General features: G+C 42.4%; 1 protein-coding gene across 1 annotated transcript in view; it reads left to right on the top strand.

Annotated features, from left to right (window-relative positions):
- cap2 (cyclase associated actin cytoskeleton regulatory protein 2) overlaps positions 1 to 15,178 on the top strand; it is a 143,116-nt gene that overhangs the window by 67,339 nt on the left and 60,599 nt on the right. The window contains exon 4 of the mRNA XM_039736722.1: positions 1,765 to 1,842. Within this exon, the coding sequence (XP_039592656.1) occupies positions 1,765 to 1,842 (78 nt within the window). The remainder of the gene's footprint in view (positions 1 to 1,764; positions 1,843 to 15,178) is intronic.

Raw genomic sequence — 15,178 nt, 5'->3', positions numbered from 1 at the left:
AATTGCTCTGGTGGAACAACTAAGGATTCTGGAGATTCTTGGGGTTTTAACGGTGTTTTAGGTATTTATTATGACCTAACAATATGACAGATTTTGATTTTGAGGACCGTATGTATTTATAAATAAATAAATCATGCACTTTTTTGCACTAAGAATCTGTTGTTCTTGTCCTCAATAGCCCTTGCCCACCCTCTGTTCACTAGACTACTAGATTCCCCACTTGGGCACTCAGAAAATTACAACGAGTGCTATTACTAGGGACAGACCCCAAGTCCATGGACCCCTGAGCCTGATAAACATCATAACCTCACCCTTTCCCAACTTCAGTCTGGTTCAGTTGAAAGTGCTCCCTATACCTGCTCCTGCTCCTTAACTTTCCCATTACTTTTATTTATTTATTTTTACATGAAGTTTTTGCAACCTTATTCATTGCAGCCTGTGAAACATGGCAGTGTTGGACATTTTGGGGCACACCAAGATACTGAAGGAGGGACTGGATATTACCCAAAAACAGTCACAGATCATTTTCATTGGCCAGTCCTTTGCACATTTACAGTTAGCGGATGTTTAAAGGAATACCCCTCTTTAAAGTGATACATTGCTTACCCCATGTACTTTGTGGTGCTGTCAGTTGTGAAAAATGTTTAAATCTGATGGACTCATGCAGAATTGAGAGAAAGACGTATATGACCTGATAGATAGATAGATAGATAGATAGATAGATAGATAGATAGATAGATAGATAGATATGAAAGGCACTATAAAATAGATAGATGGATGGATAGATATGAAAGGCACTATATAATAGATAGATAGATAGATAGATAGATAGATATGAAAGACACTATAAGATAGATAGATAGATAGATAGATAGATAGATAGATGGATAGATATGAAAGGCACTGTATAATAGATAGATAGATAGATAGATATGAAAGGCACTATATAATAGATAGATAGATAGATAGATAGATAGATAGATAGATAGATATGAAAGACACTATAAGATAGATAGATAGATAGATAGATATGAAAGGCACTGTATAATATTTAGATGGATAGATAGATATGAAAGGCACTATATGATAGATAGATAGATATGAAAAGCACTATATAATAGATAGATAGATAGATAAATAGATAGATAAACGTCTCTCTCCATTCTGCATGAGACCATCATAGAAGGCAATAGCAGCTGATTCTGTACAACAACTAACGATGTGAAGACCATCCATGGAAAAAAGGGAAAAGAAAATCTCCAGTTACTGTGTCCCATAATGCACAATCCAGTTGTTCATGCTCAATGTGCAAAACGCATGTTTTGCTATTATAGTGTTAAATGGTTTGATTTGTATTTTAACACATTGATAACCCAACATGTTAATCAGTCAGTCATTTTCCAACCCGCTACATCCAAACACAGGGTCATAGGGGTCTGCTGGAGCCAATCCCAGCCAGCACAGGGTGCAAGACAGGATCAAACCCCGGGCAGGGTGCCAGCCCACCGCAGGGCATGCACACCAAGCACACACACACACACACACACACACACACACAAGGGACAATTTAGGATCACCAATGCACCTAACCTGCATATCTTTGGACTGTGGGAGGAAACCCATGCAGACACGGGGAGAACATGCAAACTCCACACAGGGAGGTCCAGGGAAACAAACCCAGGTCTCCTTACTGTGAGGCACATGTTAATCAATAAAGTTTTATTAACAAAACATGGTTTTCTCTCTTTTTTTCCCCACTGTTAGGCTGAAATGGTGAATGCAGCTTTCCAGGCACAAAGGAGCTTTCTGAACTTGGCATCCTTGCATCAGCAGCCTTCAGAGGTAAGCCACACCGTTTGACTGGCCAGCTTCTCTGTTTGGAGTTGCTGTGGAAAAGCAAAATAAAAACACCAATTTGGTAGTTTAGTATCAATACATTTACCATTTAGCTTCCTCTGACATGTTAAGTTAACAGGCATCTCCAAAGTAGCTCAGTGTACTGTAAGTGAGGATTGAAGTGTGAGTGTGTGTGTTATGTCTGTCACTGTGAGATGAGAACCTGTCATGGGTACACTTTGTTATTAAATATAAACACTGGATTTGAACCCAGACATGTGTGCGTGGTACACACTGCTTAGAAAGGACATTTTGATATTTAAATATTTAGGTGTACCCCCCCCCACCCAAACAACAGAATAATTAAGTCCCCCAAATATCTCAAATGCTTTGACTAATTTGCTTGAAATTTTATGAAATTATAGATAAAAGACTAAAATCAATGCCACAGCCAGTGAGTCATTGACTCCCCTGAACTCCCTCTTTGTCTCCCCAGCTCAGCCATAGCTCACTCAGCTAATGGAGACACCAGCAACCATAGTCGTAGTTTAAAATGGGGATGTGGCATAGCTACAGCAATCAGCAGCTCCTGGCGCCAATTAGAGCCACAGGCGATCCTGCACCATAGTTACAAGAACTTTTATTATTAGATAAGCAATTGCCAAACATGACTGAAATATGAAAAAAACATTAAAAGCGTATTGGAGACTCACAAGTTGGCGCCACATGGAAATGTGAGTGACAGCAGCAGATGTGGGATGCTGATTGCCTTTGCACTGAATTGAATCCTTGCACAGCAGTGCTGTGTGTAATTAAGTGTTTCAGTATACAGTGCATCTGGAAAGTATTCACAGCGCATCACTTTTTCCACATTTTGTTATGTTACAGCCTTATTCCAAAATGGATTCAATTCATTTTTTTCCTCAGAATTCTACACACAACACCCCATAATGACAACGTGAAAAAAGTTTACTTGAGGCTTTTACAAATTTATTAAACATAAAAAAACTGAGAAATCACATGTCCATAAGTATTCACAGCCTTTGCTCAATACTTTGTCGATGCACCTTTGGAGCAATTACAGCCTCAAGTCTTTTTGAATATGATGCCATAAGCTTGGCACACCTATCCTTGGCCAGTTTTGCCCATTCCTCTTTGCAGCACAACTCAAGCTCCATCAGGTTGGATGGGAAGCGTCGGTGCACAGCCATTTTAAGATCTCTCCAGAGATGGTCAATCACATTCAAGTCTGGGCTCTGGCTGGGCCACTCAAGGACATTCACAGAGTTGTCCTGAAGCCACTCCTTTGATATCTTGGCTGTGTGCTTAGGGTTGTTGTCCTGCTGAAAGATGAACCGTCGCCCCAGTCTGAGGTCAAGAGCACTCTGGAGCAGGTTTTCATCCAGGATGTCTCTGTACATTGCTGCAGTCATCTTTCCCTTTATCCTGACTAGTCTCCCAGTTCCATCCCACAGCATGATGCTGCCACCACCATGCTTCACTGTAGGGATGGTATTGGCCTGGTGATGAGCGGTGCCTGGTTTCCTCCAAACATGACGCCTGGCATTCACACCAAAGAGTTCAATCTTTGTCTCATCAGACCAGAGAATTTTGTTTCTCATGGTCTGAGTGTCCTTCAGGTGCCTTTTGGCAAACTCCAGGCGGGCTGCCATGTGCCTTTTACTAAGGAGTGGCTTCCGTCTGGCCACTCTACCATACAGGCCTGATTGGTGGATTGCTGCAGAGATGGTTGTCCTTCTGGAAGGTTCTCCTCTCTCCACAGAGGACCTTTGGAGCTCTGACAGAGTGACCATTGGGTTCTTGGTCACCTCCCTGACTAAGGCCCTTCTCCCCTGATCACTCAGTTTAGATGGTCGGCCAGCTCTAGGAATAGTCCTGGTGGTTTCGAACTTCTTCCACTTACGGATGATGGTGGCCACTGTGCTCAATGGGACCTTCAAAGCAGCAGAAATTTTTCTGTAACCTTCCCCAGATTTGTGCCTCGAGACAATCCTGTCTCGGAGGTCTACAGACAATTCCTTTGACTTCATGCTTGGTTTGTGTTCTGACATGAACTGTCAACTGTGGGACCTTCTATAGACAGGTGTGTGCCTTTCCAAATCATGTCCAATCAACTGAATTTACCACACGTGGACTCCAATGAAGCTGCAGAAACATCTCAAGGATGATCAGGGGAAACAGGATGCACCTGAGCTCAATTTGGAGCTTCATGGCAAAGGCTGTGAATACTTATGTACATGTGCTGTGTCAATTTTTTTATTTTTAATAAATTTGCAAAAATCTCAAGTAAACGTTTTTCACGTTGACATTATGGGATGTTGTGTGTAGAATTCTGAGGAAAAAAATGAATTGAATCCATTTTGGAATAAGGCTGTAACATAACAAAATGTGGAAAACGTGATGTGCTGTGAATACTTTCTGGATGCACTGTATGTGATGTATAGAACTGTAATAAGTAGTTACAGTTTGGAGAATTGCCCGTCTTTACTGTATGGCTATTACAAAAGTACTACTTCACTTCTATCTATCGATTATGAAATAATCAGCCTTAATACACAGAACAAGGTTTGGGGCAGCAAAATCCCTGGCTGTGAAAAGGCAAATATAAGAGTTGTGAACAGTTTTGAGTCCAAAACAGAACTGAACACATGTGGAGGTAGTCTGGCTTTTGTAATAGGTCGGCAGAAGTGACGTCATTGGGGGGCAGGAACCAGAAGTGACGTTCTTGGAATCAGGCAGGATTTCCAGTGTTTGATCTGCTGAAATATCAGAGGAAAGATTACTGCACCCTGCCACCCCTGGCCTGGCATAGAATTGCCTTTGATTGGTCCCTCTAGCTGCCTACCATACGCATGTGTGTGACAGTATCTATCCTATCCTGCCTACTATGGTAAAATTAAAATCTATCTATCTATCTATCTATCTATCTATCTATCTATCTATCTATCTATCTATCTATCTATCTATCTATCCTGCCTACTATGCTAAAATTAAAATCAACCAAAAAAATCCAAAAATAAGTGCAGTGCTTCAATTGTTAATAATCCATAAAAAGGTAAAATCCAGATGTTTAACACAAGGCTAAAACGAGACTAAAATCTTATAGCAGATATTAGGATCACACCAGCCAAGCACAGCTACTTCCCAGTCTCTCCAGCTCACCCAAGGCAAGCTCAGCGGGACAGACTTTTGCTATATCTCTTAAATGAAAAAATGCTGTCCTAGTGATGTAATTAATATGTGATTTAAAATTCAGGTCAGAGTCAATAGTTACACCTAAATTCTTTACCTCCGTCTTGACTTTTAATCCTAATGTATCAAGGTTATTTCTAATTAGCTGGACTGGTGATGTTAAGTTAGCCCCTGATATATATGTGTGTGTGTGTGTATTCACCCTGTGATGTGTTGGCACCCTCTAAAGTGGATGCGTCTGATGCTTGCTGGGATAGACTTCAGCTTCCCCACGACTCTGCTCCATATCAGAAGGTGTGAGAGATGGAGGGACAGATATACAGTGGACTTTGCAAACTCTCCTCAGAACATGTTTTTTCACATTGTCATTATGGATTATTCAGTGTAGATTGAGGGGCAGGCATGACAAATGGATCCATTTAAAATGAAATCTGCAACACAATAAAAGTGTGCAGGAAGTGAAGGGATCTGAGTATGTTTTGGAATCGTCTCTATGCCTGTATAATCATTTAAGTTGTTCTTTTTTTTAAACTCTGCCTAGTCCAGTACAGTGTCATCAGGGGCCACCCCTGTAGCAGTGGCTGGGTGCACACTGGTGGTCCTGCTCATGCACACAAACTTATTTATAGCCCCCACAGTGAGCCTAGTCTGCATAATGTTTGGAATGTGGGAAGAAACATAAAGTACCCAGAGGAAAATTAAAAAAAAAAAAAAACTAGGACATCACAGTATGCGACGGGCCACAAATCCATCACAGGACGTCAGATTTTAATTAAATGAAAAAAATATTCTATTGGTAACTTTGATCTTTATCAGTTACAACACGTCTTCCCCTGTTGCTAGACCGAGACTTTACTTCTCAGTGTGCTTTGACTAAGAAAAATAGGCTGGAAATGAGAGTTATTTTTAGACCTTATATATAAACCCCCTTTAACTTTTCCAGACTTGACTTTTCAAACGGCATTGCATCCGATTTAAATAAAGTATTGCTGCAATTCGAGAGCACGGGTCACGCTACTCCCGCCTTCAGTGGGGGGCCTAGCGGCACCATTCCCAATCATTTCATGGGATTTTACACTCAGAGTAGGCCGAGTATGTGGATAGAGTGGAGTGGGCCTCTAATCCCACGCCGAGCAAATGGATTGTCTAATTACAATGGATAAGACAAAGGCCCATTGTCAGTCCTAGCGAGAGGAAATCCAGGCACACCACCATGCATGGATAGGCAAAATGTGGTGTACCTGTGGGGTTAATGGAACCCAAAGAACAGCAGTTTATGTTGTACTCTGACTCCTCTCTAAATCCGCAAAATGCGTTTGGAATTTTGGGCACCAAGTTACACGTTAGATTATTTTCTCTAAATGCTGTTATCTTCTTTCCTCCCACAGTCCAAAGACATGCAGGTTATGTGCATTGGCGATCCTAAATTGTCCCGTGTGTGTGTGTGTGTGTGTGTGTGTGCCCTGCGGTGGGCTGGCATCCTGCCCAGGGGTTTGTTCCTGCCTTGCGCCCTGTGCTAGCTGGGATTGGCTCCAGCAGACCCCTGTGACCCTTTGTTAGTATATAGCAGGTTGGAAAATGACTGACTGTGGTTATCTTTGCCCTGATGTTGTCTTGTTTTTCACCTCTCACCTTGGTGTTTTCTTATGCTGCAGTCCATAAGATGATTTCTTTTCACTTCTTAGTGTGTTATTTGTTCATATTTGGTGGTTTGATCTCTTCCTGTATGCCACACACACATAATGTATTGATTTGTTGCTTTATAATGAATTCCCTTACTTTCAAAGTAATTTGTTATAAGACTAATTTTCTCCATATTTCGTACTCTTACTGAAAGGTCTTACAAATTCAGTTAAGTAATGGTGCAGAATACCTTAAAACTAACAAACGTGTACACATTGGCCGTCATTGACTTATGAAGAGGGAATGCGCACACGTTCAGGTGATATTGCACTACACAACTTCTAGTTGTCTGCCAAGGCCTCTGCCCTTGAGTGCCACACAGGTCACATTGCACCCAGCTCCTAGTCCTTGTATTGTCGGTGGTCCACAGGAAGGCAGTCCCACATTGCTTTTTCGGGCGGTGCCCAACCGGGCCCTTTGATAAGCCCGGTCGCCAAACACTCGCCTGCTGGCATTCCTTCCAGGCCTGGCTGCAGCAGGAGGCCCCGGTAACCCCATACCAGGTTGGGTAGTCTTTTTAAATTTATAAGTCTGCATCATTAGGGCCTGTGAATTGCTCTTTGTCTGACCAGTTTGTCTTGTCTTGGTCCTACCAGGAGTTTTTGCTCCAGACAACAAAGCTCCCAGAGTCACAGAGGCACTCAAACCTCTCCACCACGATAAGGTGCCAATTCCCACAGAAAAGCCAACTGAGGTGGTTCGGGCATCTGGTACAGATACCTCCTGGGTGTCTCCCTGTGGAGGTTTTATGGGCACGACCAGCTGGTCGAGTCCGTTGTTCTCCTACCTGGATTTGTAAGGATTGCAGTACTCCCATCAGGTGCAAAAGGTGCTACTGTTCCTTCTCACATAGAACCATCCTGCCGACTACGCCACTATAAAAAGAGGAAAGGACACATAAAAAGGGCTGGGCAAGCTTTGCCTGTAGATTGCTGGAAAAAACAAGAAAAAAAATGACAGAATTTCAAAAAGCACAAAGTAACTCCTTTCCAGATGCGAGTTCAAAGCTGAACTGCATAAGATGGCCAAACATCCGGTCTTCAGACAAGAAGGGGAGTAGCCAGGAGGCCTGACACTGGAGGTAATGTCAGATATGACTGGGCCATCAATCGTCCGGTCTGCAGAAGGAAAAATGGAGATGGCATTAGTGCACAGCGCCAACTCCTGGTCTCGGTGAGTAATTACCATCAACGGAGCCCTTAAAGCAGTGGTCCTCAATCACGGTCCTGGAGGGCCGCAGTGGCTACGGGTTTTCATTCCAGCCAGTGTCCTAATTAGAACTCAGTCCTTACTGATAATGATAGTTGGTGTTACCTCTATGCCTTGTTAGTGCTTTCATTCATCAAATACAAATTTTAGTTACCATCCTGGAGGTCCGCAGTGGCTGCAGGTTTTCACTTTAACCAATTACTTAATTAGAACCCTTTAATTTACTACTAGAGCAATACGTTTTTTGGGCTTAATTTTAGTTCTCTTGCCTGTTACCATTCCTGTTACCCTTAATTGCCTATTTTAGATTTTAGTAGCTGCATTTAAGTTTTAATTGTTGCCTGTTTCCTTAACCAGACATTAGTTAATAATGAGATGCAGATAACCAATACACCAGCAGCTCTCCAGCTAACATGCTTACCATGAAGTGTCTGTGATAAAAAGAGTTTAGACAAGAATGAGAGGGAAACAGGAAGGACCATTAAGTTTAAATCTATTCTGGTCCACAAAACATTTGGTTGATGTTCTCACAGAAGGAAACTCTACAGTGCATTAACAAGCAAAACGGTTCAATACCAAGTTTCATTATCAGCATGGACTGCCTTCTAATTAGGAAACTAGTTGGAATGAAAACCTGCAGCCACTGCAGCCCTCCAGGACCGTGACTGAGGACCCCTGCCTTAAACTGTCTCCCAAACACATTACAGGGAAATTCTTACTCACATGTCCAACCAACAGGCAACACGTTGCCCGTCTCAGTCACCATGACAAACAAGAATGTATCCAAATAAAGAACTGCATTGTGATTAATAGAGCACAATTTAACTTTCCCAATGTACTCCTTACCCATTTGTCTTTGTCATGTGATCAATGAAGCTCTCAGTTCCTGAGACTTCCATACATCCATCCATCCATCATCCAACCCGCTATATCTTAACTACAGGGTCACGGGGGTCTGCTGGAGCCAATCCCAGCCAACACAGGGCACAAGGCAGGAAACAAACCCCAGGGTGCACACACACACACCCACACACTAAGCACACACTTGGGACAATTTAAAATCGCCAATGCATCTTACCTGCATGTCTTTGGACTGTGGGAGGAAACCGGAGCACCTGGAGGAAACCCACGCAGACACTGTAAGAGCATGCAAACTCCATGCATAGAGGACCCTGGAAGCGAACCTGGGTCTCCTAATGGCGAGGCCACTGCGCCACTGTGCTGCCCCTCCTGAAACTTTATTAGAAGAATAAGTTGAGAAAAATGAGTATGTATAGTAAAAATAATCATTAAAGTCAAACCCACTGACTAACCAATGTTGTGTTTAATCAGGAAACACTCAAAAGTATTGTACGGATAAATATTTTGTTAGGTAACAAGAGTGGCTCTCGTTCATTTTGATCAACTCGATAGCCTTTTTGAAACATTGAATACTAATGGCTACGCAGAATCAAATGGATACTTTAAACTATCAGGTAGATTGGACTTTACCAGTCATTGTTAGGACGTGCCAATGTTGAAAAGGGTGAAGTGGACATTGTAGGCAGCTAGCTAGTTGTGGTAGGACTCTCCAGCCCTAAACGATTAGCAGCTGCAGTTCCCTTAGATGTCCTTCCTAAAGTAGGCCATGTAGGCCATGTCACATTACATGACTTTCAACTCTTTTCCAAGTCGTAGCTTTCATCTGCTTAGTCTTATTAACTCAGGAGTATTTTATCAGCGTCCTCCTGTGAAGCCTGTCATGTATTGTGACATACCTCGCAACTCACTCCAATTAGTCCATAACCAAATGTCGTTAGCTCATCTGGTAGTACAATGCGTATAATGTAGTGATTGGTGTGACGATGCCAGTCCCCTCCAGACTCCCTCTTCCCACATGTGAGTCTGCTGAACCAACACTGCCGATAGTTGTGACCGAGATGAGCCGACATATGAGGACAATTCACTGATGAGGCCAGAGGATGGTGGAAAATGTGCTCGAGTCCCTTTATCGAAAAGAAATCTCAGACAAGTCAGTGTCCAAAAGGAAAGTTCAGGGCTTAAAAATTCATAAACAAATCCATAAAAGTCCAATAAAAAGTGGGAATAAAAATAATAAATAAATCCATTAAAATGCAGTCTAACTTGTTCCGATCTCTGTCCACCTCCTTCTCATGCTCCCTGGCTCACCCATTGCTCACGTAGCTGCCAGAGACTCAGCAGCCACAAGCACCTTTTGGCTCTCCTCCCTTCTTCCTTCACATTTAATGTGGTCGAACCGTGGAAGCCTAGGGAGGGCACCTGCCTTGCTCGCCACACTCCACCTAAATGTAGCCCCTAGAGCACCATAGCTAACGCTCCTAAAGCTCGTGCTGTCTCCTCCTTCCAGGTGGCCAGATCCTCTTGCTAAGACTGCATTTCACATCTTTTAACCTCTTTCCATTTTGGTCTTTTTTTGTGATCTCCCTCCATCTTTGAATTCTTCCCCCCTTACCTTGTGCCGACCCATATATATATATACACTCACGTCTCCGTGGGCGCAGCGCCTTAATCACACGCCGCAGGAAGCCAATGAAGCCGTTGAGAACACTCCAACTACCTCATTAACTCCCCACAGTCGTGCAATCGTGCCCACGGAGTGTAACACGACTCTATGGATTTAAAACTTGACGCTTTTTTTTTGAAGCCGCAGACTCTCTATACCACAATGGGTGTTCTGGACCTCACAAACAGTAGAGAAGCTCATCTGTATGATGCGTGATGTTTTACATACCACAACAGAATGGAAAAAAAGCAAAGAAAAAAAGGGCCGAAATTGCCGTAACTCTTACCCTTCATACAGCACCTGCTCTGTCAGGCAGCATGCTATTGGCTGTCAGAAACAGGGGGGCGAGCACAGCTGTCCTGCATTCGGTACAGATAATAAGATAATACAAGATAATAAGATGAAAGATGCAAGACACCTTTATTGTCACTGTACAATACAATGAAATACCATTTGGAGCAAGTCTATAGATGCCTTAGATAAAAGTATATCAGAGTAGATAATAGACTAAGTAAATATGAAACTACCGTATATAAAGTACTCGCGGGTAAGTCAGGACTTGATTTTACCGTATAATTTCTGGTATTTTCTAATGTTGGTCGTACAAGTCGAATCTGAAAAACACACGCTATTGGTCCAAGACATTATGATATGCTAATGTCCACCTGAGCGAGTAACCACGGAGCACACAGCCTTTTTTTTCTATGTGGGTGCGGCAATGCGATCTATCAGCGTGTGCTCCTAACCTCTCTCTCTGTCTCTCTATTGTGCCTACGTGACCCAGGGCCGTTTGAAGGAATTTGGGGGCCCCAAGCAAAATGGACATGGAGGCCCCCTGCACGCACGCACGCAAGCACGCACGCACGCAAAGGAACCACAGCATAGCCATACAGTACATATTTCTGCTAGCCTACCTGCTGCAAAATTGCACCATTTGTACAAGACAAGTAGAGCTATTTTATGTGTGTAATTTATCACTTACCACTGTCTTGTTTTTTCTTATCCTCCTCTTCCTTTCTCTTCTTTCTTTTTTGGCTTCCTGAAGCATAATTCCGCTTCATGACTGCCGAGGAAGTTTTGTATTTTGCCGGCAGCAGAGATCGCGTGGTTGGCTGGCTGCTGTCAGCGAGGGGGGCCCCCTTGAGGGGGATCCCGATAACAGTGTCATTGCACTTTACTGCATTCACTATCAATGGGGCGCTCACACAGTTTGTCGCTGCATTTTATTCTTAACCAGTCGTTGTCTCGGGGCCCCAAGCAATTGCTTGGTTTGCCTGCCTTGTCGCGACGGGCCTGACGTGATCACACGGTAATACCCAAATAATTCCAAAGCAACATTTGCCCTGTTTTGTGTGTTTTGTATCTCACACCCTCATACATCTTTATCGTAAGAGCATCCCTTATCTACGACAGAGCGTTCGATCAGAAGAAAATATGAAGTTGGTTTTAAATTAAACGTTATTGAAGTAGCGAAAGAAATTGGTAACTGCACTGTTGCAACAAAATTCGATGTGTCTGAGAAACTGATGCGGGATTGGAGGAGGCAAGAAGAACGGGCATATAAGACAGGGTCTGATTTTATGATCAATTTTTTGGGTATCAAGACCCGGCTTATATGTGAGTATAAATGGCTTTAGATGCACAGTTACTATTAACCGTTCCAAATATACACAGAGTAAAAGTAAAGGTAGACATGTAAGTATACACAGATAAATAATCAATGAAGTCACAGTGAAGATTACGGTCAATGTAATGGGCGTAAGCTCCACGTGGGTCCTGTATAAGTGTGTGACTATGTGTGGTTGATGCAGACGCTCAGTTCAGTTCGTGGTGGTTCTTTCTAGGAAGGGCCACTGATGGCTGTGCATTTAATAGGCTTGCTTTGGGGTAAAAATGTGACATGGCCAGCGATTTGCAGTCACGTAAGCTGACAAGACCAGCAACTGAGAGCTGGCAGGCCTGACATACCCAATAACTAGATAGTTGTCTAGTTAATAGGACATGAGCTTAGAAAATGGATGAATAAATAAGATGCAGTATTAGACTTTGTATGGTGAATGGTGGATGAGTACCATTTTAGGAGAAAAAGTAGTGAACAGAGATGCTTTCATGAAGTGATTTCTGCATGTTTTAGCCCAACTACAAGCAGGCTATCTAGTCTTTCAGAAGTTCGAAATGAATATTTGAGATTCCTCTTAGAGATCACTTTGCACCAGCAGCTGCTTCTGACTTATTGGGAACCATTGTGCAATAATGACGCACCACATGCTGAACCTTTACACTATTTTTAATGCTTATGTTTATTTGTCTAGCAACTTATCATGTGATGTGGAGCAGACATGGACATTAATTCTGTTGCTCAGACTTTGGTAGGTTCATTTTTCAGTCTAGTGTCCTTCACAATGTAGTTGCCACATAATAAACTGTCAAATTTTAAAAAGGTTACTGACTATAACAATATATATTCACCGGCCACTTATTAGGTACGCCTTGCTAGTACCGGGCTGGACTCCCTTTCGCCTTCAGAACTGCCATAATTCTTCATGGCATCGACTCAACAAGGTGCTGGAAACATTCCTCATGAATTGCGGTCCATATTGACATGATAGCATCACGCAGTTGAAGCAGATTTCTGAACTGCACATCCATGATGCGAATCTCCAGTTTCACTACATCCCAATGGTGCTCTATCAGATTGAGATCTGGTGACTGTGGAGGCCATTTGAGTACAGAGAACTCATTGTCATGTTCTAGAAACCAGTTTGAGATGATCTGAGCTTTGTGACATGGTGCGTTATCCTGCTGGAAGTAGCCATTAGAAGATGGGCAGACTGCGGTCATAAAGAGATGGACATAGTCAGCACAAATACTCAGGTAGGCTGTGGCATGTAAACAATATTTTTTTGGTACTAAGGGGCCCAAAGTGTGCCGAGAAAATATCCTACATACTATTACACTACCAGTACCAGCCTGAACCGTTGAAACAAGGCCGGATGGATCCGTGCTTTCATGTTATTGATGCCACATACTGACCCTACCATCTGAATGGCACATCAGAAATCAAAACTCATCAGCCCAAGCAACATTTTTCCAGTCTTCTATTGTCCAGTTTTGTTGAGCCCGTGTGAAGTGTAGCCTCAGTTGCCTATTCTTAGCTGACAGGAGTGTTACCCGCTGTGGTCTCCTGCTGCTGTAGCCCACCTGCTTCAAGATGTGACGTGTTGTGCACTCAGAGATGCTCTTCTGCATACCTTGGATATAACGAGTGGTTATCTGAGTTACTGTCACCTTTCTATCAGCTCAAACCAGTCTGGCCATTCTCCTCTGACCTCTGGCATCAACAAGGCATTGTCGCCCAGAGAACTGCTGCTCACTGGATATTTTCCCTTTTTCAGACCATTCTTTGTAAACCCTAGAGATGGTTGTGTGTGAAGAGGCTAGCAGATCAGCAGTTTGTGAAATACTCACACCAGCCTGTCTGCCACCAACAACAATGCCTCATTCAAAGTCACTTCAATCAACTTTCATCCTCATTCTGATACTCGGTTTGAACTTCAGCAGGTCATCTTGACAATGTCTACATACTGAAATGTACTGAGTTGCTGCCATGTGATTGGCTAATTAAACATTTACATTAACAAGCAATTGCACAGGTGTACCTAATAAAGTGGCCGGTGAGTGTAATGGCCTAATAATGAATGACTAATTTTGTAAAATTCTCTGAGCTCTTACAAAGGTTACAGGCTATAATAATATATGTTATGAACTGGCGTCTCGTCCAGGGTCTGTTCTTTCAAGAAGAGAATTCAAGTAAGTGGATGGTTGAGTGTAATATTGTCCCTGTGATGATACAATAACATGACTTGTGGTGTATTTCAGTCACTTCACTCCTCAAATCTTACAAAGCAAAAGCTTTCTTTTTCTGTTTTTGAAAAGTGTATAACAAATAAAATAAAGAAAAAAATATATAAAAATAAATCCCTAAGATCTGTAAATGGTAAAAGAGTAGTGTCCTTATATACAATATCATATTGTAAGTAAATACAGATGAGTCTTATGATAAGGCCAGATGGCCAGAAAGATATGAAAAAAATTGTCCAGTTACGTACAAAATCTGCAGGGGTTCCAAGGACTAAAGACCACCCAGTCCCCACTTGACGTCCTACCTAACATAAATGTTCTTAAGTCTTTCCTCATTGCTCCCAAGCTTTGTCTGAAAGGATTCGATGAAGTCGGTCAACATAGACCTCTAACCCTAATTTCTGTGTCTGCTATGTCGGAATATGATTTTCGTCAATAATGAATGACCAATCAGGGAATGAGATGTAATAACAGGATCCAATCAGTGAAGGGCTATGTAATAAGCACAAACAAATCAGAATACAATTAGAGTCGGCACACTCATCCATCCACTCTCTGTTTTCCGGGGTTAAAAACATTGGGTTAGTGTGAACGAAAGGCACAAACAGAGACTAATGTAGTGGTGTGGTACTCATTTCCTAACCCGCTTAGTCCTGAATAGGGTCGCGGGGGGTCTGTTGGAGCCTATCCAGCTAGCATAGCATGTGTTTCCCACTATTTATTTTTCATTGTATATTTTATGCATTTAAAACATATTCTTTGTTTTAATCATTCTATTGTTTGTCCAAGTTTAGGGTTGGTATGCAGAACTCAGCAGATTTCCACCCTGGTTACAGTGGGTTAATAACAACC

The sequence above is a fragment of the Polypterus senegalus genome, chromosome 15 (genome assembly GCF_016835505.1).
Source record: "Polypterus senegalus isolate Bchr_013 chromosome 15, ASM1683550v1, whole genome shotgun sequence".
In the NCBI taxonomy this organism is placed as follows: Eukaryota; Metazoa; Chordata; class Cladistia; order Polypteriformes; family Polypteridae; genus Polypterus; species Polypterus senegalus.
Note: the sequence above shows the minus strand (reverse complement) of the source record. Positions and strands in the feature narration are given on the sequence as shown.